At 42.4% G+C, this 26,392-nt stretch overlaps 3 protein-coding genes across 6 annotated transcripts; all 3 read left to right on the plus strand.

The window, feature by feature from the left end:
* Positions 1 to 370: 370 nt before the first annotated feature.
* mlc1 (modulator of VRAC current 1) lies at positions 371 to 8,236 on the plus strand. The gene is made up of 12 exons (XM_053885543.1): positions 371 to 589; positions 1,966 to 2,229; positions 2,490 to 2,579; positions 4,274 to 4,327; positions 4,419 to 4,520; positions 4,623 to 4,724; positions 4,787 to 4,858; positions 4,927 to 5,043; positions 5,866 to 5,922; positions 6,178 to 6,300; positions 7,640 to 7,801; positions 7,879 to 8,236. The coding sequence occupies exons 1-12, from the start codon at positions 560 to 562 to the stop codon at positions 7,954 to 7,956; spliced, it is 1,251 nt and encodes a 416-aa protein (XP_053741518.1). The 5' UTR covers positions 371 to 559; the 3' UTR covers positions 7,957 to 8,236.
* Positions 8,237 to 9,593: 1,357 nt separating this feature from the next.
* On the plus strand, positions 9,594 to 18,216 carry panx2 (pannexin 2). Of its 2 annotated transcripts, XM_053885796.1 has the most exons (6): positions 9,594 to 9,693; positions 12,349 to 12,822; positions 14,095 to 15,203; positions 15,425 to 15,560; positions 16,021 to 16,206; positions 16,438 to 18,216. In XM_053885796.1, exons 2-6 carry the CDS (start codon positions 12,594 to 12,596, stop codon positions 16,740 to 16,742), a joined length of 1,965 nt encoding a protein of 654 aa, XP_053741771.1. In that variant the 5' UTR covers positions 9,594 to 9,693; positions 12,349 to 12,593; the 3' UTR covers positions 16,743 to 18,216. The 2 variants fall into 2 exon arrangements, with proteins under 2 accessions (XP_053741771.1, XP_053741772.1); XM_053885797.1 differs by lacking the exon at positions 16,021 to 16,206.
* Positions 18,217 to 18,581: 365 nt separating this feature from the next.
* On the plus strand, positions 18,582 to 25,870 carry trabd (TraB domain containing). Of its 3 annotated transcripts, XR_008416597.1 has the most exons (11): positions 18,582 to 18,637; positions 19,194 to 19,234; positions 19,401 to 19,467; positions 20,026 to 20,192; positions 20,274 to 20,414; positions 21,056 to 21,166; positions 21,243 to 21,382; positions 23,403 to 23,575; positions 23,897 to 23,993; positions 24,066 to 24,398; positions 25,703 to 25,870. XR_008416597.1 is itself a non-coding variant. In XM_053886372.1 (10 exons), the coding sequence occupies exons 2-10, from the start codon at positions 19,211 to 19,213 to the stop codon at positions 24,235 to 24,237; spliced, it is 1,092 nt and encodes a 363-aa protein (XP_053742347.1). In that variant the 5' UTR covers positions 18,582 to 18,637; positions 19,194 to 19,210; the 3' UTR covers positions 24,238 to 25,870. The 3 variants fall into 3 exon arrangements, 2 of the variants coding, with proteins under 2 accessions (XP_053742347.1, XP_053742348.1); XM_053886372.1 differs by having other exon boundaries at positions 24,066 to 25,870; XM_053886373.1 differs by lacking the exon at positions 18,582 to 18,637 and adding an exon at positions 18,762 to 18,936 and having other exon boundaries at positions 24,066 to 25,870.
* The last annotated feature ends 522 nt before the right edge of the window (positions 25,871 to 26,392 follow it).

Below are 26,392 nucleotides of genomic sequence, written 5' to 3' on the forward strand. Positions count from 1 at the left end.
GAGACACAGAACACGCTCAGTCCAGCAGCCGAGCAAATCTATTAAATAAAGAGGTGAACTTGTGGATCCTGGGACACGTGATCCAAGCTGTGCTCCCTGCTGAGCTGCTTCATTTACGGCCAGTCAAGTCATGAAGGGAACTGCATGCAGGGGGGGGACTTATCTTGTGTCTCCAGGTTCATATGCAGCACAGTTACTGCGGAGATCCTCTCACTGCTCAGATCAGAATGTCCATTGTGCAGGTTTATGTGGAAGGGTGAAAGGGTGTTTGCCCCACTAACTCTGCCCCCAGCCCGAGCCCCTTCACCCCTCCTCCCCCTTGTTGTCATGCACAGACTGTCTCTCTATTGGCACTCAGAGCACTGGCAGGACAAGAGCCATGTGTTCCAGCTCCACGCTTTGAAGGACTCAGGAAAAAAAAAAAACAGAAAACTTTTCAGAACTTTGAAGCAGGGGGAGAGTTAGCGAAAGTGAGCGATGGGGCGTCTAAGATGCTGCAGATGAAGATGAGCCGGTGAGCAGGTCTGTCGCTCACAGACGTTCCAGTTCAAGGATATTTATGGTGATTCTTCAAGATCCCAGGCTGCAGGTGAGTGTTGGCAAGAAACAGGAAGCACTTGTTCCTGCTCTTGAAAGAGGTTTCAACTAGAGCACTTCGGGTTCGTGATGATGTCACCTCTTCCTGACTACCAACTAACAACCACAATAAGTGATGAGTCTAGTCTTTCACTGCCGATTTGTTCTGCTGCCAGTAGTAACTGTGAAAAGCATTGGTGAGTCCTGAAATACTGATTCATATTTGATGATAAGGGAAGCTCCCAGTGTGGCTAGAAGCCACAGTTTTGATCAGCACTTCATTTTCTGCTGGTGAAATTAGCAATAAAAAGGTAGTGTTGGGGCAGCAAACCTGAACTGTGGAAAACGGATAAAGGATTTGTGACTCATTTCCCTGACTCTGACTCATCTTTTTTTTTTTCATGAACTCCAAACTATAATAAACATTACTTGTCCTTCATGAGGTTCTAGGAGGGTGAGATCTCACAGTCTCTCTGTTCAACACACCCCATGGTGCTGCTAACTCCCTCATAACTCAGATTGAAAATCATTTGTTGGGCGAAGATCTATTTAGCGTCATTGTTTTCGCTGAGAAGTAACAAAATTTTAGAGCTTAGATTGTACAATCTGTCTTCCCTGCCTCAGGAAGCCTTTGGGGAATGTGCTGCAAAAAGAAGTTACAATACTTTAGAAGTGTCAATATACTTTTTCCTTCCAACAACCATCTTATTTCCAGCAGAATAATTGTATTTTCAGACTGATTTCAAGTTCTGTTATTGAGTATTACAACAATAATTTCAGGGCCTTATAAATGAAAGAGCCTGTTTTTCCTCTCTCCCCAACGGCCTTGTTTTAAAATAAGTGAATTATTACAAACATTATGCATGAATATGTTACATTATGGCCATTTCTTTTCTCCAGTGTCTGACCCATAGTTCTTATTGTTTGCCCTACCAAGAAATATTTGCATCTTGGTATGCAAATTATATTTGACACAAACATTGTTCTATTACAAGAATATATCTTCTTCTTGACAGAAAATCATGAGCATCATTGCTTAAAGAAGAAGCCACCAGCTCACAGCAGCGGAACTTCTTGACTAAAACGCTGCTTTTAGAAATCCAGCCAAGTAAAACTTGTTTAGTCCAATGTCAGGGCATTTTGTTACGGTGAAATATTGGGAAAAAAAATATCCTCCTTCTCCCAAAGACTTGTTGGTGCTGCGTACAAGATTTAGAAGTTGTTTTCAAACCTTCAAAAATGAAGCAAAACCCATGTTAGTTTTGGATCAAAGAACACTTAAAGACACTTCAGCTAGTAATGTGTCGTGTCTGAGCCAATTGACAAAGCTCAGTTGAGCTTCAAGTTTTGACATCTTAATGCAGAGCAACTCCCCGCCTTCTTCCGCAGCCATCCATCGGTTACCTCCCTGCTGTTTCTGTTATGCATCACGACGACATGTCGGCCAGAGAAGAGTTCACCTACAGTCACGTGTCCACCCTGGAGAGGGGCAGCGGGTCGCTGAGGCGAAGCCTGGACCGGCGGCCGGACCGAGGGGAGAGGGACAGCTACACGGTGGACGTGAGGGCCAGCGACCTGCAGCTGGCACAGCCGGAGCCTCTAAAGCACCCCTGCTTCAGCTACAGGGCCTGGCTCTACAGCGTCCTCATCGGGGTGAGGTGTAGGCTGCCGGTGGAGCATTTCCTCTCTCATCTGGAATAGATTTTTCCTTTTAACTCGAAGGTGTAGAGCCTGGCAATCACCAGGGCAGAGTAACAGGCTCTCCACTTTGGGCTGACCTTCAGATGAGAAGACGAAGTGACTCACACTCTTTGCTGTCCAGCCGCCTACGTTAAACTCATGACAGCAGCAAAGTCGCTTGGTTCCACTGTGAGTGTCAGTGTTTGCACGCCTGCCTCCTCCTCTGTCCACAGGGCAGCCTCCTCATCACATCTGGCTTCTCTCTCTACCTGGGAAACCTCTTTCCTGTTGCCATGGACTACCTGCGCTGCGCGGCAGGTTCGGTAAGAAACCATGCCTCTGCTGTCACTTGTTTACACACTGTCCTCGCTTTCAAAGACTCTCTTGATGTGGATGGCCTTTTTAAGCTCTTCATTTTTACATTTGCTGCACACTAAAACAAAATGGGGGTCTGGTTTTTACTGATGCATCGGATCATGGCTGATTCTAATGACGTGTTTGATGGTGTGGCTGGCAGTTAAAATGTTTTCTAAACAGGATGGGGTCAGTCATTGTGCAGAACAGGACAGAAGCTTAGCGCTCCAGAGCCAGACCTGACTGATAAACTCATCCCATTGTTGCCTTGTGACTTCAGCCCATGCTTTTAAGGGTTACCTAACCACTGTCCACGCTGCAGAACATAGTGCAGCAAAAAGGTGTTTCCCCCTTCTAAAGTCTTGCTCACCTCCCACCCACCCCCCCTTTTTTTTCCATGTCTGTGGCTTTTAAATATTTTAGCTCTTCAACGAAAATAGTCATGAGTCAAAGGCAGCACTAGTGAACAGATCATTTTGACTTTAAATGGAGGTTTTTATTATTAAAACAAAAAACTAAATCCAAACCTACATGGGCCTTTGTGAACAAGTGATGTCCATTAAACAGATGAACTGATGAGAACACACATACTTTTTGCGACAGATAGTTGTACACATACTGTAGCTGCCAAAAAAGTTCCACTTTTGTCTCTCTTGGGTATTTTCACTTGTGTTGTAGCCAAAGCCACCAAACCCAAGACCAAGGCGAGATCAAGGCGAGAGCATACAGAGACCAATACAAAGATTCTGTCAGGCCGAGAGAGTCATATAGACTCACACATTTATAACTGCAAATAAATGGCAGCCATGTCTGTTACTAAATTTCTCTGTATTCAGTTCATGGATCTTAGCTTCAACTCGGTCTTGGGTCCTCAAAGCCTTGCCCTCGACTCGGTCTTGGGTTGGGTGGTTTTGACTACAACACCTATCTTCACAAAAATCTTAGGGGTCATCAAGATGAGACTGGTCCTAATGTTTTGAACATCTTGAAACTGTGCGTTGAAGGCCATTTTTGCAGAGTCTCTTTCTTCTGATGGACTCATGGGTAATGACCTGAACTGAAGCAAGTGAGGCCTGCAGTTCTTTGGATGTTCTTTAGGGCTCTTCAGTGACCTCTTTGGTGACTCGTTGAGGTGTTCTTGGAGGAATTTAGTGGGTTCACCACTCATCCATGTTTTCACCATTTCATTTGTGGATTACGGCTATAAATGTGGTGACGACCACGAGAGGATTTTTTTTTTATCTTTTATATAACAAACCTTTATTTAAAAAAAAAAAAAAATGTCTTTGCTTTTGTTACCAAGTGTCGTCTCATTTCTGTCTGGGGAGTCTGGGAGAAAGCCCGTCCTGATGTGACCCCAACATGTAGAAAATATGCAGACGGATTCATGAATGAAGAGCTATCAGAAAAATAACAAAGCATTTAAGTCATTTCTGTTGTGTGTGGACTCTCATAGTCCAAAAGTGAATTGATGACTCAAAATTGTCAGATTTGAAGTGCTTAAACTGGTCCATTTTTACCTGTAAGAACGTGTTGTTTACTTACAAACTTACAATAGATATTGTGCAAAAAGGGCTGTTTAAAATGGCTCATGGAAGAATTAAGTTACTTGCTGCTGTGTATTTCAGTAACTCCATTCATTTGTTCATGCACCTCCTGACAGGGCTTCCCTGCTGCTATTGCTAGTTTCGCTATCGCCAAGAACCGCCATGTAGCGGTGAGTTCATCCAGCATTTGAAATCCAAACTTGATATTCAGTTCATATTTGTCTCACGAAAAGAGTCTAATTCCACCGTCATTATTTCCAGGTGTCAGATTTCCAGGTGGTTTTCGTTTCTACCTTTGCTGTGACCACCACCTGCCTGGTTTGGTTTGGCTGTAAACTGGTCCTGAACCCATCAGCAGTCAATGTAAATTACATTTAATCCCAGATAACTTGATGGAAACATGGAAAGTTCCTGGTTGTACTGTTGCATATTGTCCCCCCCGCCACTATCTCCCTCTGGCCTCAGATCAACTTTAACCTCATCCTGATGATCGTGCTGGAGGTGCTGATGGCCAGCACAGTCATCCTGTCTGCTCGCTCTGCAGAGGACTGCTGCTGCCACAGGAGGGTGAGTGCTCGATCGCCTCTCCAGCGTCCGCATCCTCCCTCTCATCTCCATCTGTCTCTCAGCCGCAGACGTACGACAGACCTCTGGCGATGACCTCTGCAGTCTTCCCAGTCCGGCTCCTCAAAGCCTATTCAGTGAGTGTCAACAAGAAGGAGGGTCACTGCTGCGGTGCGGGCAGTCGTTCATCACTCATCTCTGACAGGTGATTGAAGTGATCGTGGGCATCTCTGCCGTCTTCGGGGGAATCATCGCTCTCAACATGGACGCTCTGCTGCCGGGTCCTTACTTGTCTGTCACGTTCTTCTGGATTCTGGTGGCAGTGAGTTTACTGGCATCCTCGCGCTTTCAACATCTGATCCTGGCCAACCCACGGCTCCCGAGCCGCATGTCCCTCTTTTGCCAGTTTTGCCAAATGACCTTTTGGTGAAGTTGCTGTTGAGATCGTTTATACAGGAAATAAGACAAAAAAGTAAGAGCTATTTTGGCGAAATGTGAAAATATTGTTCTAAGACTTTGACTTGCGTTTAACTTTGAAACATAAACAATAAACTTCGCCGCACGTGCTCCGAGCCCCATGCCGATGTGAGTCGCGGTTCTAAAACTTGGACCGCCATCAGATCCACGATCAACTCGATTTACATGACTTAGTTCCACGTTTCATTCTGTCATTCCCAAAACTAAACGCATGGCATGTGTTTCACCTATTATTCATTGTTGATTCTTGCGAAGTCCTTTTAATTCAGTGGAATGAAGAAGAGACGCTCCAGTCTGCAGCGTCGCTCACACACATAGACCGGGGGCGACGTTATTGGCGGCATGAGCCACGTAAAAATATATAAGTAAAATAAAAGGCGCACACATTCATATCTACGCTGCTTGATATTTTGAAGAGGATCATGGCAAAATGAATTTTAAAAATACATTCACAAGAGACATATGCCGGACGTGAACCGGCAACCTTGTGACACGCAGGCACGTGCTTTAACCGCGAAACTGCCGCTAAGTCACATGACCAGCTGTTCAGTTGAACCTTACAGCCTTACATACTAGTAGGATGTGGCTCTTTTCAGCAACACAGTGAAACAACGTGGCTCTTAGCCTCTGACTGGTTGGCCACCCCTGACCTGCTATGTCTTTTCAGTGTTTTCCCAGTGCTATTGCGAGTCATGTGGTGTCAGAGTACCCAAACAAATGTCTGGTGAGTACATCCATTGCGCCTTGCAGATCATTACATTCGACTCATCACCAATACATGGCATCATTATCATTAAGCTTCGTTTGGCAAAAGACTTCTGCAGTTTTCAAAAGGCCTCCTGAACTGTAATATCCTGCTTCACTGGAAGCCTCAGCGACAATAATCGATTGGTCCATGGATTGTATTTTAATCCCGCTGGGGAGTGATGTAATCTATTGTTCTTTAAAACACACTTTCCAAGCATCCGTCTCCTTGCAGGTGGAAGTGCTGATCGCCATCAGCAGCGTGACGTCGCCCCTCCTGTTCTCGGCCTCGGGCTTCCTCTCATGCAGCGTGATCAGCTTTATTGAAATTTTCCTGCATGACGTTCCAATCGCCAAGGTGAGTTCAATCATCGGGAAAATTCATTAGTCCTGAGCAGGAGACAAATTTCCCAGTGACCTTCCGTCGAAATAGGATACAGCTGAGTGACTCGGGCGGATTAAAGCCGACTCTTTTCTTTGCTCTCTGCGTCCCTGTGCTGCTGGGTGGTTTCTTTTTTCACTCCTGACATAAACACAAGTTGTGGTGACATGTCTCATCAATAACGCAGCCGTTTCTGGACAGGAAGTAGGGATTAATGAAGCATCCTGTCGCACCACCTCGACACGAGTGGCTACTTACTGTACGATCTCAAGTTCACTTATTTCATTCACTACTTTTAGCTTCTTTACTTTACTTTACTTCTTTATTGTGACTTTTATTTAAAACTCAATATTATTGCCTTACATTTGTTTTATCTGGATAGGTCAACACACTTTTTGAAACGGCAGGTGGCAGTAGCATTCCAGAACCTCACACCACAAACATTTTGTCATCCTATCTTTGTCCCATTGCCAGCATGTCCAGTCATCTGTTCATCTGTTTTTGAGTAATTTTGCTAGCAGATTTGATCTTTTTGATCATTGATCTTTTTTCTCTTTTTTGCTTTATTTACAACCTGACAAGTAATATCATACGCAGAAAATGGATGACTTTCATCAATAATAAAGTCATTTAATTTAAAAAATACCTGGTTTCAAATAATACAAAATAAATAAATACTGTTTAAAGTTTATCAGGACATTCACCCTTGCCTTGTTATAATTTTCAATTACTACCCTTTTATTTGTTCCATCTTTTTGTTTTTGTTTTTTTGTATTTTTGCTTCTCTACTTCTTTTTATCCTTTTTTTATTTCATGAATGTAAATGAAAAGGTCATGAAAAAGACATATTTAAGTCAATAATTCGGCAACAATACTGGGGTGAAATCATTTCTTGGACAGTGAACTAATACTGAGCGCTTATGCAAATACAGTATGTAGACTTTTAAAATAAAACAACAAAAACAACAAAAGGTAACAAAGGTTGATGAATATTGAAAAATGAGAAGTGAACATTTACATATTCTGCCCCAGACATAATTTGTATTCCATTATAGATTTACGGATTTTAATCAGAATCTGGTGCCAAAAGTGGCATCACTACTAGGATGGAATATCCTGAACATCTGCTGCAGGTGCACATAGCGTCCATATCTGGCAGGAGACAGATTCATGTTGAGGGTCTTTGGGACAGAAGAAAGAAAGCATATCCAGAGGAGGATGCAAAACTAGAAGGATGTGTGTGTGCTGAGGTCCCATCAAGGCACGGATGATCGTCCTTCCGGCAGTCATTCATATGTGTGAGTGCTTTCTCCAGCAATCGTACGACATCCTGCTGCTGATCCTGATGGTGCTGCTGCTGGTGCAGGCCATTCTGACATCAGCTACCGTGGTGCACTGTGCTTCCTACAAGAGTCAGCTGCGCAGGGGAGCCACCGAGTGTGACGAGAGCACGCAAACATCCCAGCAGCACTGTGAGGTAGAAGCTAATGACACACCACAGCTCTGCTCGCCTCATGTCCAGTGATTTGTCTTTCATCTTGATTCTTTTCTCAGCAAACGTCCAGCGGAACACTGCAGGATTACAGCAAGGACAGAGCTTGGAAGGCTGTCGTGGTCCAGATGGCCCAGTAAAGTGACTGACACTCAGATCTCTAAACCTGTGAGAAACGTCTGCAAGATGTCCTCAAGGTTCAGGTGTAAAGTGGTCTTCAATTTTTGTGAAATAAATCAGTCGTCCTTGTCGCTGTGTAGTTTGAAATGTAGTTTCTTCTATCACGATGACGTGTATATATGCATATTTAATGTCACTACTTTGATGTTTGTATTTAACATCTTTAGGCTCAAAAAGCTGTAGACGTAAACGTGTTTTCAGTTGAATTGAAATGACATTTCTTCGGCGTCAAAATTAAAAACGTCTTTTACAATGATCTTGTGTGTTCATCATCGAAACAACACATGCACACAAATGATCCCTCCATCTTGGCTGTGATGGCAAAGCCCAGGAGTAATAGCAGTGCCTCAGTGAGCGTCAACTGGTGGAAGGGAAAACTGTGTTTTTAAAGGCAAAAACGGTCCATGAATGGAAACCAGAGTTCTAGGATTTGATCTGATGAAGAGTTTAGGTTAGATGGAAAAGCTCCACCAGCAATTTTACTCATCATTTTGATGGAAATATATTTTGTCAATCTCTGTACTGTGGTGTATTGACAGAGGAAATATGAATTCTATATTATAGTGTTGGATCTTGTTGTTTCAAACACCAAGTTGGCTTCAAAGAGCGCCACACATCTCAGATCAGAGCATCACTGCAGAGAGGGAAAGAGAGAGGGAGGACTGGTTGCAGGCAGAGAGACGAGAAGCTTCTATAACCGGCGGAAACCGGCTTGAGGGACTCTGACTTGTGTCTTGGACCAGCTGATAAACGTGGGGGCGACGGAGGGGGAGGGAGGGGAGCTGGAGAAGGCGGTCTTTGATTCTGGAAGCCAGAAGGCTCAAGTCAAGGTTGTTGGAGGTGACATCATGCTTGAAATGATGTAAGCAAGACTTTGAAACCACAGTTGTAGACATAATATTATTAGTTATGCAGACATTTTTCTTATTTTTATTTTTGAAGAACAAAGAAATACATTGAGAATGAATGTTTTAAAACCTATTTTTGAACATTTTGAGTCTTTTCTCTGTGTCTTCTTCGTCGTCTTCCTGTTATTATTGTTGTCCTCAGTGATCCACAGAATATCCAATGTGTGGTCTCAAAGTAGTACCTGACAGACGTGGGTCGCTCGGCTGTCTCCGTCGATGTTCGGCGTTTTCCGTCGGCGCTGTACGCTCACGTCAGCGATGCAGGTAACGCGATTACAGGAGCACCGCCACTAGCTAAAGTTGTTTCACGTTTTAAATGGATTGAAACGGGTCTTCTGTTAACTTTTCCCCCCAGTATTCACCATTGAACGTGGACGACCACACCCGTAGTGATCCTCCTCTCTGTCATTGGCTGTTTTCCTCTGTCATTCACACGTCGATGCATTAAACATGTGCGGGCCGGTTCGCCATCAACTCAACTATTCAAGCACAATTTTGTGTCCGATATAAGTCTAGTGAATTGGAAACTCAAAGGAGTGTTTCGTGCGGCGGATCTAGATCGTGAAACGAGACGCACATCTGCTCGAACCTGCTGCTTGGCGGGGTCCACATGCAGAATCTTAATGTATTATCTCATCCTTTATTTCTGAGGAGGAGGGAGAGAGAAGGGGGGCGAGGTGAGGGGGGGGGGAGAAAGCGGAACAAACCGGTGCGCTCGGATACATGATGTAGCTGCTCGCCCGCACTGCAGATTAACTCCTTCATCGCCGGGGGAGATGATCAGACACGGTGAGTGGATTTGATATTTTGGAGATGACTGCATGCACATGGTACTCGTTGGTTTGCGACCTGGCTGCTAGCGGCGGACCCGCTCGGTATCAGCGGGGTCGCATTTCCCCACTCGCGCACTCACACGCACACGCTCCCGGTTCGTTTAACTGCGGGAACTGTCCACTGCTCCGGTGCTGAAACAGAAAGGACCGCTTTTGGGGTCCTTGTGGAAGTGAGGTGCACCTGCCGATGTTCTTGACAGGCACTGGAACATCATGATCCCTGTGGTCACCTTAAGATAATAAATCAGTATTCATTGCCTGCGGTTCATTGTAAGTTGAATCTTGTTCAATAACCATCTTGTGAATGGACGGGATTGATGCCTGTTGTCCTGCCGCCTCTATGAAGCAGAGATGTGGGGATTCCCTGGCTCGGCTCCAGAGTTGTCCGGGAGTACGCAATAAGCTGCTGGATGGGAGCGTTGCCATTGACTCCAGCCTCGAAATGAGTCCCTCATATGTAATTGAGAAAATTACCATTGGACTTTTCAAGTCAAGCTGAAGTCTTTAGAAGGAGGAGTTGAACATGTTTTTGTGAAGTTTGATAAGCCGACGACAACATATCATCACCTGTTAACGGCACACAAGAAGAGCAGGTTTACGACAACCAGGTGCCCACAGGTAGCTAGTGAAGACACTTTAAATGAGCCATAGCTCGACATTCTCTTGCCAGAGTGATGGCTTGGGCACTACATTTTTTTTGGCCAGTGTTATATGTTATAAATACATATAGATGAAACCAAATTTAAGTGTGTGTATGGATGCTTCAAGAAAACAACCAGACTGTCTCCTGTGTTCTGAGTCAGTGGTGAAAAGGAAGTAGAGGAAGCAGCCGGCAATAACTGAACAGCACACTGATTTTGAATTTCGTTCAGTGACTTGCGATAAGCAATTTTTAATTGAATGACTCGAAAATGTTTTAGCATTTTTGCATTCGTTTTTAATCTGTAGAACACTAGAGCTGAAAGATATTGGCTTTAAAAATATTTTTTGTTGTCCTGCTACCTCTGTTGAGCAATGATTTCACAATAGCATACTCATACGTATAAAAAAATGAAAGATATTTTTTATAGCCATGTTTCAAGAAAAGATTTGATCACTCAAACTTCTCGTACATACTTTCAATCCAAATTACAATCATAAGGATCTAAAGAAAGTAGTTACCAATAATAAACCATTAATAAATTGTGATTATAACATAACAAGCCAGAGAGAAAGACTTTGTCCTCAGTTTATCCACTTTCCTCTCAATTTGCTGAGGGTATCGTAGCTTGCAGAAAAGGATGATCTTTTGGAGTCATGGTGGGTTGCTATAGAGCTGTCATCTGCCTGAATTTAAGTAGCGACACTCATACTCTGGTTTGGTCTTGGGTTTCACAGGTTAAAATACATGCATTCTGTGACCAAACTGGATGAGAAATTCTTCTGTATGAAAGTAGTCTGTCTAATATTTACTTCACTGGGCTGAGAAACCCTCATTACAGAACCATTCGGACAACTGGTTATACTTCTCCCACTTGAAGAAATCCCAACGGTAGCTCCCTCCATTAGAGGTCCCCTCCAGACAAGAGGTCTTGCCTTTTAAAGGATTACTGTGGAGCGCTTATCTTAATCTAATGAAAGGAAAGTGAGAGGAGCAGGGTGAAGATAATGGAGGGAAGAGGGTGTTTACAGAGGACTTTCATTCAACCTTCAAAAACAGCAGCTGTTGAGAGCTGCATTCTACATCACACATGCATACACAAAAGCACACGTCTCCGACAGGAGCCACTCGACGTCTCAGGAAAAACATGGTGTTCTTCAACGCTTATGGCCAGTCAGACAGAAGATAGCTCAGAAAAGAGGAGACGACTGGACAAAAAGGCGAGAACCGAAGAACCGACGGTTTAATGGCTCTCTTTGGCTCATAGCAACATGAACATGTCTTCAAGTGAGCTTCAAAGCTCCCGGCGTGATTTTAAAGGTTTTAAGATTAAAACTGGAAAATGTGAATTCATAATAAGCCACACCCCTAAAATGTCGGTTTTCACACACTCCCATTCACTTTATACATTATTTATTTAATGCAGATCAGGACCATTAAACTCAATCACGCTACGAAATTTGATACAGTCTGATTTTTCTTGTTTGTTTTTGTTTTTTGCTTGTTTGTATTTGTTTTTTGTGAAAATTTTGGAGCCCAGACATTAGTATTGAATTTTATTCAGGGGTTTCAATACCTAAGAAAAGTTCTTGTTGGCCACATAAAGCAACATGCTGGGCTGGATTTGGCCCCTGAGCCTCTAGTTTGACACTATATACCGGTAAGTTGAATATTATTGTCAGTGATATCACTTAGTGCTGAGTTTCTGTGTCGCTAGCCATATTTCCTTGTAATATTGTTCTTCTCAAAAAAAAAAAAAAAAAAAGGAAGAAAGAAAACATCAGGAAGCCAAAACTGAATTTCATATTTCAGTTGTCGTATTCAGATTATTCCATGATAGCCACAGATTTTTGTATTGCATTCCACAGCACTGTGTTGTGTTTAAATCGCATCATACACTCACACATCTGAAGAACTTATCATTAGTGCTCTTTAGAGACTTGAATGCATCTCCACTTCCGTGTTTTCCAGGGAAGGATTGGCAGGAGCACTTTTCAAGAGAAGCTGCCTAACTGCATCCCCCACCGCTGTGTGTGAGTGGAAGAGAGAAACGAAAAAAGAAGGGCTTGTGATCAGGATGTGTGTTCCTCAAATAGAGACATCACCATTCACGCAGCATGACCCTGTCCGAGTGGTGACAGCAGCTGAAGACTGCCCCTCCGACTGAGCAGGGCGAGAGCCCAGACCCGGTGCAGCGTGAGTCTTCTGTGCTCCAGATGCAGAACATCCTCGATCAAAACTTAGACATGGCTACAGCTCTACTCGCCGGGGAGAAGCTGAAGGAGCTCATCATGCCCGGCTCCTCGCAAGATGAGAAAGGAGGAGCCCTGGCCAGCCTGATGGTGCAGCTCAAACTGGAGCTGCCTTTTGACCGTGTGGTCACCATTGGGACGGTGATCATCCCCATCCTGTTGGTCACCCTCGTCTTCACCAGGAACTTTGCAGGTAGGGTTCACCTGAAACTTCAAATCCCATTGAAGGCGTCATTTTGGGGGGGTTAGCAAGGAGATGAGATTCGAGCTGCTCATGTATGTGTGATCAAAATCCACTTTTGCCTCAACCTTGGATAAGTGACTGGTGGAGGTAGGAAAAAATCAACTTGGGGAAGTTGGTGGTGAATGCCAGACAATATGTTTTGGATTCTCTACCCATTAGCAAAACGCAAGTATGTTCTGAAGTAATGGACAATGGCAGAAGATTTTTGTTGTTATTTGTATCACCAATACCAAAATGCCTCAACAAACTGCTCGAGGCTCTGACTCATGAGAAACAGAGTCTGACCCATGTTGCGTTGATGCTCTGAATATAGGAAAGGCTTACGAAAAACATAGGATCACACTAGAGGGCCGGGGGCCAAATTCGCCCCACCAAGTCATTTGACACGACCCACTAGAGATGTAAATACATGTACTTGACATGCAATTCAAAACTATTCTCGATGTAGGATGAAGATAATTTAGTCAAGATGGGAGCAGATGAGTGAATGACTGAAGGAAAATTTGTGTGTGAAGGACAAAAAGCTCTGTATAGTCCACAGCTGTATTCATCCCAAAAGGAGTTAATTGGTGTTTCAGCATGGGGCAAAAACTTATTCGCTTTGGAATGTAGAAGTCCTGATCCAGGATCAGTTGCTGGAAAAGCTGGATCGATTGCTCAGGCAGAGCTTGGTTGAACCTGACGGCTCTTTGAAAAACAAACTTCATCTGAGCCTTCGCAGAGATGTCTTGAGGAAAGGCAAATACATCACCCAAAAACACACTTCCTCATCTCTCTGGATAACCATGGTTAAAAAAAAGGTTGCTCCGGGTTGGTTGACACAATAGCGCGGTCGACCCATTCAGAGTTTTTTCTAAGAATTATAGAACTTTATCACTTTTTCAAAAGGCTTGAAAACTGTTAGCATTAAAAGTTATACTGTAATTGAGAAAAATCTTCTGCTTTGGAATGGAAGTAAATAGATAACTAGGAAAACATATCATATTAGTGCACCTACTACTTTTTCCTTCAAAAATTACTATTTATATTGTCCATTTAATATATGATATATTCTATATATTCTAATATATTCAGTGTACGGTATATATATAAATATAGTCTGTTTGGCCCACAACTTGGTCTCCGTTATTTGGTCGGAGCACATGAGAGCTTCCCTTATTCTGTTGCTTGTTTCTGAATGACTGTACTTCCTGACTGCTGCTTTCTCTTCTGTCTTCTCAGAGGAGTCCATATACTGTTACACACCACACAACTTCACCAGAGACCAGGCCCTGTATGCCCGCGGTTACTGCTGGACAGAACTGCGGGACGCCGCCCCGGGTCTAGAGTCTCACCTCTGGCCCTCACTGTTTGAACACAAGTTCCTGCCCTATGCACTTCTGGCGTTCGCAGGGATCATGTACATTCCTGCTTTGGGATGGGAGTTCATGGCCTCCACTCGACTCACCTCAGAGCTCAATTTCCTGCTTCAGGAGATTGATAACTGCTACCACCGAGCAGCAGAGGGACGAGCACCGAAGATCGAGAAGCAGATACAGTCAAAGGGACCTGGGATTACAGAGCGAGAGAGAAGGGAGATAATAGAGAACGCAGAGAAGGAGAAGAGTCCAGAGCAGAACCTCTTTGAAAAGTACTTGGAAAGAAGAGGCCAAAGTAACTTTTTGGCTAAGCTTTATTTGGCACGGCATCTCGCCATCATCTGCCTCAGTTCCATTCCTATATCCTACCTAAGTACATACTACGCCCGCCAGAAGCAGAATGAGTTCACCTGTGCCTTGGGTGAGCCACCGGACATCAGCAGCTATCCAGAACTGAAACTCAGGGTCAACTGCAAGCTGCCAGCCGTGCAGCTGCAGCGCATCATGGCGGCGGTGGACATCGGCCTGCTCTGCACCATGAACCTCATCATTCTGCTCAACCTACTGCACCTATTCGTGGTGCGCAAGTCCAACTTTGTATTTGACAAACTGCACAAGGTGGGCATCAAGACCAGACGGCGCTGGCAGAAGTCGCAGTTCTGCGACATCAACATCCTGGCCATGTTCTGCAACGAAAACCGGGACCACATCAAGTCCCTCAACAGGCTGGACTTCATCACCAACGAGAGTGACCTCATGTACGACAATGTGGTGCGGCAGCTGCTGGCGGCGCTCGCACAGTCCAACCACGACTCCACGCCCACTGTCAGAGACTCTGGGATCCAAACAATTGATCCAAATATGGATCCATCTGACCTGGGGGACATGGCCATGGAACCACTGGTCATAAAGAGGCCGCGCAAGAAGATTAAATGGATACCTTCATCCAACCCTCTGCCTCAGTCCTTCAAGGTAGCACTGTAGGCTAATGCAAGTGCACAATTGTGGGGAATTATGATGCTGAACATTTCATATACTCTGGCAAAAAGAAATTATATTTTTATTCATGATATAGTTGTTCATCCAGATACCATCAGACAGTGACAACTGAGCTTTGTGTAGCAGATCTCTCCTTTTGAAACTCCTTTTGAATTTACTGATTCTATAATAAACCTGATTTCATCCCTGTAAAGGAACCCCTCACCCTGACACGCCTGGAAAACAACAACAAGACTGAGAAGCCCAAACCTCTCAGGAGGAAGACAGTAGCAGACACTTTTATTGCACCACTGCTGGACAGCAAGAGCACGCAGCATCCTGCAGCAAAAGGTGAACGGCATCTCAAACAAGAGATTTTACTTTCCTTTGTTTGGTGTCCGTTTTTCTATCATGTTTAAGGAGGAGTTTAACAATGCAACTTTTCTGGTCAGTAGCTTGGTCCTGGGACTATTAACAGGAGTGATAGACCAGAAGTAAAATCTTACGCTCGGAGGGACCTTAAAACTCTCAAAAGTAAACTATTGTCACAAAAAATACCAGAAATATGACATATGTTACACAGAGAATCAGACAATATTGGCTGATTCTCACTAGCGGTGATGGATTTCAACAGTGCCCTACTTTAAGCAGCCACTAGATGGCATTGTCTGTTGTATGATGTTTGATTTTGAACAACTATTCTATCTTTAAACCAAGTGTGCCACCTATTGAGCTGTGAATATTAGGACACTGTTTCACGAAACCCATTTATTATTATATTATTATTTATCTTCTGAATTGTTTTCTCCAGAATTGGGTGGGATGGAGAAGAAGCACACACGCAACCTGTCTTTGGATGTTCACCCTTACATGTTGGCCATCCGTAAGCCAAAGGTGGAGACCACAACCGCTGAACCTCTACCCATGGAGCACAACATGGATGCAGTGTTCCTGGAAGGCACTCACACAATTGTTCACGTATCAGGCGCAATTACGGGTACGTTGTGCTTCCTTTAGGGGGTCCTTCTTTAGCCGAGATACCAAAACAATACCACAATAAGTCAGGTGATACATGTAAAATATCACATTTGGAAAGTTAACATCTCTATAATCTGATTCAGGGATCAGTATGTGTGCCAGACGACAGCTATCCATGCATTGCCATGGTTACTGTACATCACATTCTACTTGAATAACAAGCTTATATCCTTTCTCCCTGTAATTCCAGAGACAAAGGTTTGCTCTCCAGAATCCACCAACACTGCCTTCTCCTCAGTCACTCTTCCCACCACCACCTATGTAAACGGTGTGAGCCCAAACCCACCATCCACGGAGGAGCTCCAGAGTCCAAAGTTATCTCCTCCTCCACCTCTCACCCAAGCAGAGCCTCACCCTTCCCCACTGACAAGAGCGCCGACGCATCAGCTGCTAAGCATCCATCACACTCTCTTTGAGGAAGATGAGGATGAAGAAAACCGCAGAGACCGACTCGCAGAGAGACCTGGGGAACTGATTGCAGCCGGTGAATGCTGAAGATGGAGGATTTCGTCCTTGGAAACTTCAACGACCGCCACTGAACCAGTGCCCACCGCTACTCTTAAGTACAGTGTCCAGGATTTTATTGACCAATGAGGAGGGCAGGAGGAAGTGATGTCAAATTCACATCTCAGGATGATGGTTTATCCTCCAATAAAAACCAGCAGTGATATGACTCTACAGGGTGCAAACAGGTCTTTACCTACCTACAATGAAAAGACCTCATGGACGGCAACATTAAAAAAAAAAAAAAGAAAGAAAATTAGGGTGTTTAGAAATCTATATTTATCACCTACATGAACGCTTCGCCCCTTTAGTCTGAATAGCCAAGTAGACGGTAGCTCATGCAATACAGTTGAGATCAGCACAATTAATATGCAAAAGATCACACGATATTTGTGGCAATAATGTATGTGCTTGCAGCACCATATCACTTAGTTGCATTTAGATACTGTGTATGAGTCACTGTTAATGGAGTGTTCAACAATAGACGCATTTCCTTGCCTTTGTAATGCCAGGAAGAAGCAACTTATCGAGAGCACATTTTAACCTGTCAATTGGCCTGTTGTAGCAAACAAATAGATGACGGGGATTGATAAATAACACAAAGAAGAGCTGAATCATCCGCTTCTTGAAGATGGATTTTCCTGTCAATGTGAGAGTATTGGTTGAACGTCCTGTTTGACATTGGCTCTGAAGTCACTGGTACTGCAGCCTGCACCATGTGTATGGTACCTGAGTGTAGTCATGTGTTGTGTAAGAAATACTATGATGATTTAAAGAGTCGTTGCATTGCCATTATCATCTGCTGGTCTGATATAATGTGTTATTTATTACCACATGGAACGGTAATAATGCGCCTTTATGTTTGGGTCGTTGATATTCACAATAAGGACTATCACTGAAGCACTTTTCAAATGGATTGAGATACTGAACAGGGGGATGTTTCATACCTGCTTATAATCATCAAAAGGAGTACAAAGTATTTTGGCAACTTCAGGTAAATAACTAGAAAAAACAATGAGTCCTTGTCTCGGACAGAAGGGTAAGATACTGACTGCACACCACATTTATGGCTACCATGGTTTGGATTCTGTGCCTTTTTTGCAGGCGTCGGTCTCTTTCAGCTCAACAGCTGCAGTCTATAAAGTCATTTCCTCAGTCGACCATGTCTCGTTTTGTGATTAGTAAAGTGTTAGATATTATGATCATGAGTGACTTATTCAGCCTTGGGAAACTTACCAAATGTATTGGTGTCTTCAAAACGTGATGGCAGAAAATAATCCTCTTGTTCAGAGTCTCAAGCTCATAACATTCAGAGAGGATCTCACAGATGCACTTTACGACTTGTAGCACGAGTTTATCAGAGCATGTTTTATATGTGTTACCATAGCTCTGCTTTTGTGTGTTCACATTAAGGTAGTGCAGAAATAGATATTTGACATGCAGATGACGGTTGAAATGTACTGATGGCAACTAATTAAAATGTTTTTATTTTCCATCTTCTATAAACTTTCTTCTCAAACAAATAAACACAAACACATTTCACATCGAAAGTGATTTATTTGGACATAAAAATGGAATGTGAAATTACAAAATTATAAACTCTAAACTAGCTAAAACATCTACATTGCATTTATTGTTGTTGAAAATTACAGGCCTTTGGTTTGGGTGATTCCGTAATATTAGCAATTTGATCATCATTGATTGTTTATTAACTGCTTGTGTCAATAGAAGTTATGGTCTAACTTGCAAACAATATTTCTGCCTTGCCGTGCAGTTGCACTATGCCGCCATCAATAACTACATGTTCCATGATGCACTGCGGCTGTCAGACGCTTGCTCGTGCCGTAGCGGCGAGGACCCCAGTGACAGACGGGCTGGTGTGCTCCGTAAGTGAAACGTCGCAGACGTATCTTCACTTTTTATGATAGTTTGTTAGCGGCAATGTACGAATTGAGGTGCCCGTAACTACTGCTGGTTGGTGTTGGGATTTATACGTTCATGTTAGCCTACCTCAAGTTAGCTTGCGTTAGCTGCTGTCAGCATCTTGTAGCAGTGCAACCTTAGCTGACGAGCTGACAGAACCTGTCACCGGCTGTGGCAGTATGAAATACTTGTTTAATTGTCATAAGAGTTTGAGTTCACCGGTGAGAACCTTGTCAATTAAGGTTTCCCCGCAGGATTGCAGGTGAGAACTAGCTGCGCATACTCAGGACAGGAGCCGCAAAGCGTCGTCAGCACTTAGTTTCTCTTGTGCCGACTGTCATTGAACGCATCACTGCGGTAACAGTAATGGTAAACTGTGCTACGGAAAAAAAGAGCAAACGTTGGACTGGATTAAAAATAAACAGAAATAAACATAAAATAACTGTCGCTTTTAATAAGATAATCGTTACTTGTGGACTCTGTTTTGAATACATATTGATTCTGACTTATTTTACACAGCTGTTCGACTTCCAACCATGGACCAAGACAACACTTCTGAGGTTTGTTGATCGATCCCTGAATATAGTGGCAATATGTGAGCTCCATGTACTGTATATATGATTACGTATCGGCTATGAACTCGGCTTCTTTAAACCGACTTTCAGGAAGTTTGGTTGAAATACAAACATGTCACTGATTCTATCTCATTTTCTTTGCTTATCTCAGGATGAGTCGGTTTGTCCGTCGGAGGAGCCTTCAGAAGACGATCACCCTTGTATACCGCCAGGCCTATGTGAGCACTTTGTCCATGCAGATTAATGCCTTTCACCATTTATGAACCCTTTCTCGTGCATGTAAAATGAAGCTATGATGCTCCTTGACAGCTGTTTGAATGAATGACGGTATCGATATTCAGTCTATCTATTGTGTTTGCACTTGCTGTTTACCAAAAAGGCAAGGTTCAAAGTTCATGACGTTACTAGTTGAATCTCTTTTTTTCTATAGAATAAATTTAAAAAATAAGGCTACAAGACCAAATATATTAAAAATAAATCAATCAAATCGAAAAAAATATATATCTTGTGTTTTCAATATAAACAAAATAACAGTGAAGACTATACTGATTTCACGGAAACCATTTCTTGTTGTGAAATCAATTTAAATGTACATGATGTTCATGTATGTCAATAACTGTGGAAAAAAAAAGATCAGATAGACTCAATTAAATTTTCTATAAGTTGAATGTTAAAGCCAAAAGAATATGCTGTAATAGCATTCACAGAGCAGTAGTGTATTGTTTTGGGGAAAAACAGAACAATGATTCTTTGTTTTTTTATTATTTCCTCTCCAGCGGATGGTGAATCCTTGGAAATGCTTTGGCAATTGCGAGAGCAACGTCGACAGCGTTCACCTAACCTCCCTGAGACAGTTACTCGCCTGACTGCTCCTGATGGCAGCACACTGTACTTGGTGGGCACAGCCCACTTCAGCGAGAGCAGCAAAAAGGATGTTGCCACAGTAAGTTATTTGTCCGTCTGGTTATATGAATTATTTTTTTTAATTAAAAATAAATCAATAAAATATATGTTTTCGGCGCAGACGATCCGAGCGGTGCAACCAGACGTAGTGGTGGTGGAGCTGTGCCAGTACAGAGTTTCCATGTTGAAGATGGATGAGAACACACTGCTGAAGGAAGCAAAAGATATTAACCTGGAAAAAGTTCAGCAAGCTATCAAACAGGTCAGCAATTCACAGAGAAATGCTGCTAAACTGAGATACAAAATACTCTCTAAAATTGTATGCATTACTTGACTAAATTTAACTTCATCCTTGTTTTAAAAGAAGAGAGAAAAATAGCTTCTGTTTGTTCTAATTCTAATTTTATGGTATATCCGTCTCATCTCAAATTTGTTGTCTCTATTTACTTAAATTTACAACAACCCTTCTTGTTGGTGGTTTAGTTATTTTTAGGTGTGTCAGCAATAGAAAGGCTTCCAACTAGTTCAACCGCTTCATGATTATATGCCTCCCAGTTCTGTCACCTGCCAACTGAACCTGTTTCTTCAGGGTTGGTTAGTCAAGAAATGAATGTTCTTCACATTGAACAATCCCAGATATTTCATTAGGAATGTTACAAGATGGTTTAATTGGTCCAACAATGCATACACATTTTTCAAAGCCCATCAAAAATAACTAAGAAACTGTTTAAAGTGTTAATAGTAACAGTATTGGCAAAAATGAATGAATGAATGGATGAGAGGGGGTCTTTTTGAATGAGATGGAGCTGAGTTATCTATAGTAGAGTTGGAGTGCAGTGGATACGTCTCAGCAGAGCAAGAAGTTTAGGTAGTTCTTGACTTTGCTATTTTTCCCTTGTACAGAATGGAGTCATGTCAGGCCTGATGCAAATCCTGCTGCTGAAGGTCTCGGCTCACATCACCGAGCAGCTCGGCATGGCTCCTGGCGGAGAATTTAGAGAGGCCTTCAAAGAGGTGTGAGGATCACACTGTGCGGAAAAGGGGATGAAAGCATTCTGTTGGAAGTAAAACTTGTTGTGTTGTGTATCAGGCTGGACAGGTGCCATTCTGCAAATTTCACCTCGGGGATCGGCCCATCCCTGTAACGTTCAAGAGGGCCATCGCCGCTTTGAGCCTTTGGCAGAAGGCCCGACTCGCCTGGGGGCTTTGCTTTCTCTCCGATCCGATCAGGTATCCTCTCATTTCCCTGCCTAACTTTGACATGTTTTTAGATCTACTTTTACACTTTATGAAAAGAGAGATTTTAAATTGATGTAGACTGGTGTAAAGGAAATAATCGCTTTCTCATTGCTTGTAGGTGTTTACGTGTTGGAATGCTCCCAATTCTAGTTCTGCTGAATCTCAGGCACATTAAATAGAAATGACCCAGCTGTTGATGCTGCCAGGAAAACGTATAAATTGATCACAAGAATTCAGTCAGACGAGCCAGGCAAACATGGTTATTGATATATGATTTCAGCGTTGCCTTTATTCCTGCTTGAGTTATTATTAGCATTATTATTGAGATAATTTTTTGGTATCTTCATTGAGCCATCATTATAAATTCATTTTCGTTTAGTCGTATGCATGTGACAGACTTATTTCTATAAAACACGCCTACAGCAAAATGATGGAGAGATTCTTTTCTTCTGTGCCAGGTTTAAACTCCCCACAAAAATCATTGTGGGGTTAATAATCACGCATTGCACGCCACCTTTTCGTTTCATTTCCACTTGTATTTGCATTTTGTGCCCATCTACACCCACATGATCTATCAAAACTGCCAGTATTCGAAAAACTGGCAGAGACTTGAGGCAATCTTGTTGGTCTTGTATTCATCAACAGCACTGGTTTTCACAACAAGTGTGAGTCTGAAGTGGTGGAATTGCTCATTTCAGTCTTCTAATCCAATCACTACAGAGAAAATGCAACAACAAAGGCGTCAACAAAGTGCATCAGCCGTTCACCTCAGAGCTGGGGTGTTTTCCAGCATGAGAGAAGAGCGTTTATTTATTTATTTATTCAGCTGTTCCTGCAGCCAATATCAACCATTTACATTTGCCAAATAAACTTGAGGCATAGCCAGAGGAAAATGGACTGCCAGGACAAACCCACACAAGGTGTTCTGACCGAAAGATTCAAACTCAAATTACACCTTATTTGTACTTGTTAAGAATGCATAGTTAATGAAGGAAAGAAGGGGGATTGTTGCGACAACCCAACTAGATGTTAATAATCTAAAAAAAAGTACCCCAATATCATGTCAGGTACATTCATGTATCTTCCCTAGTTTAATTCTGGTGCGTTAAAATGGTTTAGTTTTAGGAGGAACTGTGTTGTACAGTGATGCTGGCTGCTCAACCTCTCCATTGCAAGAGAGGAATTCACAATGTCATTATTACCACATCCATATTGCTTAACCCCAGGTTATTAAATATGACAGTTTGTGGTTACCACAACTCTTGTGTAATTGTGCTGTTGCAGTGCCCATTTTCAACTTTGTGTCTCATCAAGTCCTACAGCTCTACAGCACTCTCAACTCTGACACTCTTTATTTCTTTGCCCTTATGAGCAGTTTTTCGCAATTATAAACATTATAGAATGTAATCTAATTGCAGAACTTGCGCTCTGAGTTCAGTCCAAACTTGTTAAACTATCTCTTATGAATAGTCTTTCAATGATGTTTTACTCTATGATCATCGGCAGAACTTTTACTGCCAGCAGAGACCAGTAGCAGGCAAAGCAGTTATGTGTTGAACTCCATGCTGTGGGGCGTTCTGTCATGTAGACATCTTCACCATTTGTTCAAATACTCTGAGGCTTGTATCCATGTTTTTGCTTACATATTACTTGCATAATACTTGATTGTGTGATATTGTCTTAATATTTGAAGTCGGCTATATGGATATTTAATACATAAATGCTTGGATATGCTGCTGTCTCTGTGAAATGTGTTAAACTGACTTAATGGCAATACACTTGTTTTCATGCACAAATATTGCGCTGTCTTGTTTGATTTTCCACCTGAAAATTATGGCTCTTGTTAACAAATATTACCATACATTGCTGTATTACAGTGTTGCCTATGGCAGTTTATGGTATCACCTTTCCTGTATGGGGATACGTATCATATCACAAGATACCTGCCAACAGCCTCCTGTCTTACATGCAGTGTGATTTTTGTTTCTGAGCTTCACTTCTCTGTATCCAGTAAAGAAGACGTGGAGAAGTGCAAACAGAAGGATCTTCTGGAGCAAACCATGTCAGAGATGATAGGAGAGTTTCCTGCTCTGCATCAGACCATCGTGGCTGAGAGAGACATCTACCTCACTCATACGCTGCGTCAGGCTACTCGCGGTGTTGAGTCGCCCTCTAGTACTCAAAGTGAGTAGTGCGTTTTCTACTTGCACTGTTTTCTCGTTTGCTTCTTCTGCCTGGATTACTATGGTGTAATCGTTTACAAACAGCTAACTGACTCTTTTAATCTTTTTATGAATGACTTATATACTGTATGTTCATGCATAGATGGACCTACAGTAGCTATCTCATCCTGATGCACTGTTCAAAATAACTGTTTTAGGCTAGTGGAGCATCTTGCAGCAGCTTGTGACAGTGTACAGCATTTACTCTGAATCACTTTCAGTTGCTGTATAAACTGTTTTCTTTTTTTTTATTGAATAAAATGAGGATTTTGTGTTGTTGCAGAAGTGCCTGCTGTTGTGGTGGGAGTGGTCGGCATGGGTCACGTGCCCGGCATAGAAAAGAACTGGGAGAAGCAGCTCAACATTAGCGAAATCATGAGGTTTGTTGCTCTTTGTTGGTTATTTTTCTTGAACACAACTGAGCCATTTGACTGTTGCCATGTTCCCTGCAGCGTTGCACCTCCATCGTCCTTCAGCTGGGTCTTGGGATTGGTGATCAAGGGTGTCATGGCAGGAATGCTGGGATACGCTTGCTACCGCGTCGGAGGAAGTTTAGGTCGCGTCCTGCTGTCCGCACCCACGGTCCAGTCAGTCCTGGAGAGTCTGCGGCTGACACCTGCCTGACCCAAAGCCATTAGCGACTCAGTCGAGAAATCAATGCATTATTCACCAATGGCCTTAAATGGAGAGGTGACGCTGATGGAACCTGAACTCTCATGACCTTGGAGCCTCACACCTCACAGTAACATCCCTGTTGCATCGGAACTGCCAAAGAAAACACAATGGTACTTTTCATGTCAACGTTTTGGTGAATACTTTTTTGTAAAGTTTCAACATGCCGATGATTGTTTATGAATAGTCGTACCACCCATCTGTTTACTCTTAAACACAAATGTTTGATTTTAGGAACTTCAGTGGCCTATTATTGGTCTTGCTCCTTTCTAACTTTGCACTTTTAATAAGACAGTCAACTCTTTCATGAACACTTGCATGTTTCACGAATATTAAGGTCGACTTCTGTCGAGTTCTGGGGTTTGTTGAGGCTTAACTTATTTTAAATGGCTGGAAGCTCCCACGCTATAGGTGAAGTGCCTAACTGTGCAGCTATAAGGGCTAACAGAATCCCACAAAATTGGTCTTTCATGTGTCACACAGTGTCACAAAAACGGATATATCAGTTCACGACAAGTGCACTTCTGGTGCTTCTGGATTGAAGAAATAACTTATCATGAAAAATAAATTGACTCATTTTTTCCCTGTATTTATTATGTTTGTGTAAAATGTGACTCTTGGTTATTTGGAAATAGTCTGCTCAGTTTATCTTTGTTATTACAGAAAACAGTCTATTTAACAATAATAATTGTTCTTAATAAAAGTGGCATTCTGATCCAGCATTCATGTGCAATTCTGAAGTGATGTCAAGTCAGTTTCCTGGCTTCCATTGCTACAATCTAAAATAATATGTATAGCTAAGTTGGAATTTAATAAATGTGGATGTGTGTTGGAATGATAATGCTGCAAAGCCAATATTGAAAACTTATACATATCAAAACACATCATCTTGCCATAAGAGTAGTTAAATGCATGATTTTCAATTGCATTATTTTACTTTTATCATGAGCACCTGCATTGAATTGACCATGTTGCGTGTAACTCATGTGCCTCAGGTTGACACACATCTACTCAATATATATTTTTTTGGTTGCACGGCCTCAGACAACATCAATGCCTGACAATATCATAGAAAATATGCATCATCCTGCGCTGTCCCCAGGAATCTGCTTTTGGTTTGTGAAATTTGTTTTTCTGGGAAAGAGAATAAACATGCAGAATTTTGCTTTGTTTGGTGGCTAGCAAGTGAGTTGATATTCAAGGTCAGCCTGAATCTAGAGGTCAGGCCTTAAACACTGCTGCTTCTGACCTGTGATAAGGCTTGTTACTCTCCATCCTGACTTGTATCCAAAATTTAAGAAAAAAAATTCATTCATTTAATAAAACCAGCAATCTTCAGACAAGTACACTGATTTCCTGAATTGTAATCGCAGCATTTGAGTTATAATCAACAACTAACTGCAACTGTCTTCCACAGCAACAGATCCACGTGTTGAACTTTTGTCTTGTCCTGCTCTTTTCCTGCTAATCCCACCAAACCTGTTTGTCTCAGTTTGCCTGTATCTTGCCATATTTTGCATTTCCATGAGCCTGTTTCAACTAAAATATTGTAATCTGCATTCATTTGAATTAAAGATGAACTATATTTGCCTCTAAGTTTCAACAGCTTATGTAATGTGTCCTACTATAATCCATATTTTTTTTGCGGCAAAGCATCAACTATTATTTTTGCTTTTGTTCATCACTTGCACTCTGGTAAAGTCACTTCTCTTAAAGAGGTCAAAACAGAAGACAGCGACAGATTAAAACACGTTGTTTTTGCATTTTTCTTTTGCAGACGCACAACTCTTACTCACTTGTTTTCTCTAGAGAGGAAGTATCTTTTGTCACTGGCGTATCAATGAGCTTTTCACCAAATCTTTCAGCTAAAATACCTTCAAGTGTGAGGATAGTTTTAATCCTATTGTGGTTTGGAAGACATTAAGACAGATTAAGGACCTGAACAACGTTGAAAAACAAGTCTTAATGAGGTTTTAATTTTATTAATCGCTTTGAAATTTGTTTCAATTCTATCTTTAAACTGCTTTGATCACGCATGTGAATTGACGGCTGTTCTGATATCAATCGAAACCTATACTTTTGGCCATGTTTCATGTATTCCTTTGGT

The sequence above is a fragment of the Synchiropus splendidus genome, chromosome 14, assembly GCF_027744825.2.
Source record: "Synchiropus splendidus isolate RoL2022-P1 chromosome 14, RoL_Sspl_1.0, whole genome shotgun sequence".
In the NCBI taxonomy this organism is placed as follows: Eukaryota; Metazoa; Chordata; class Actinopteri; order Syngnathiformes; family Callionymidae; genus Synchiropus; species Synchiropus splendidus.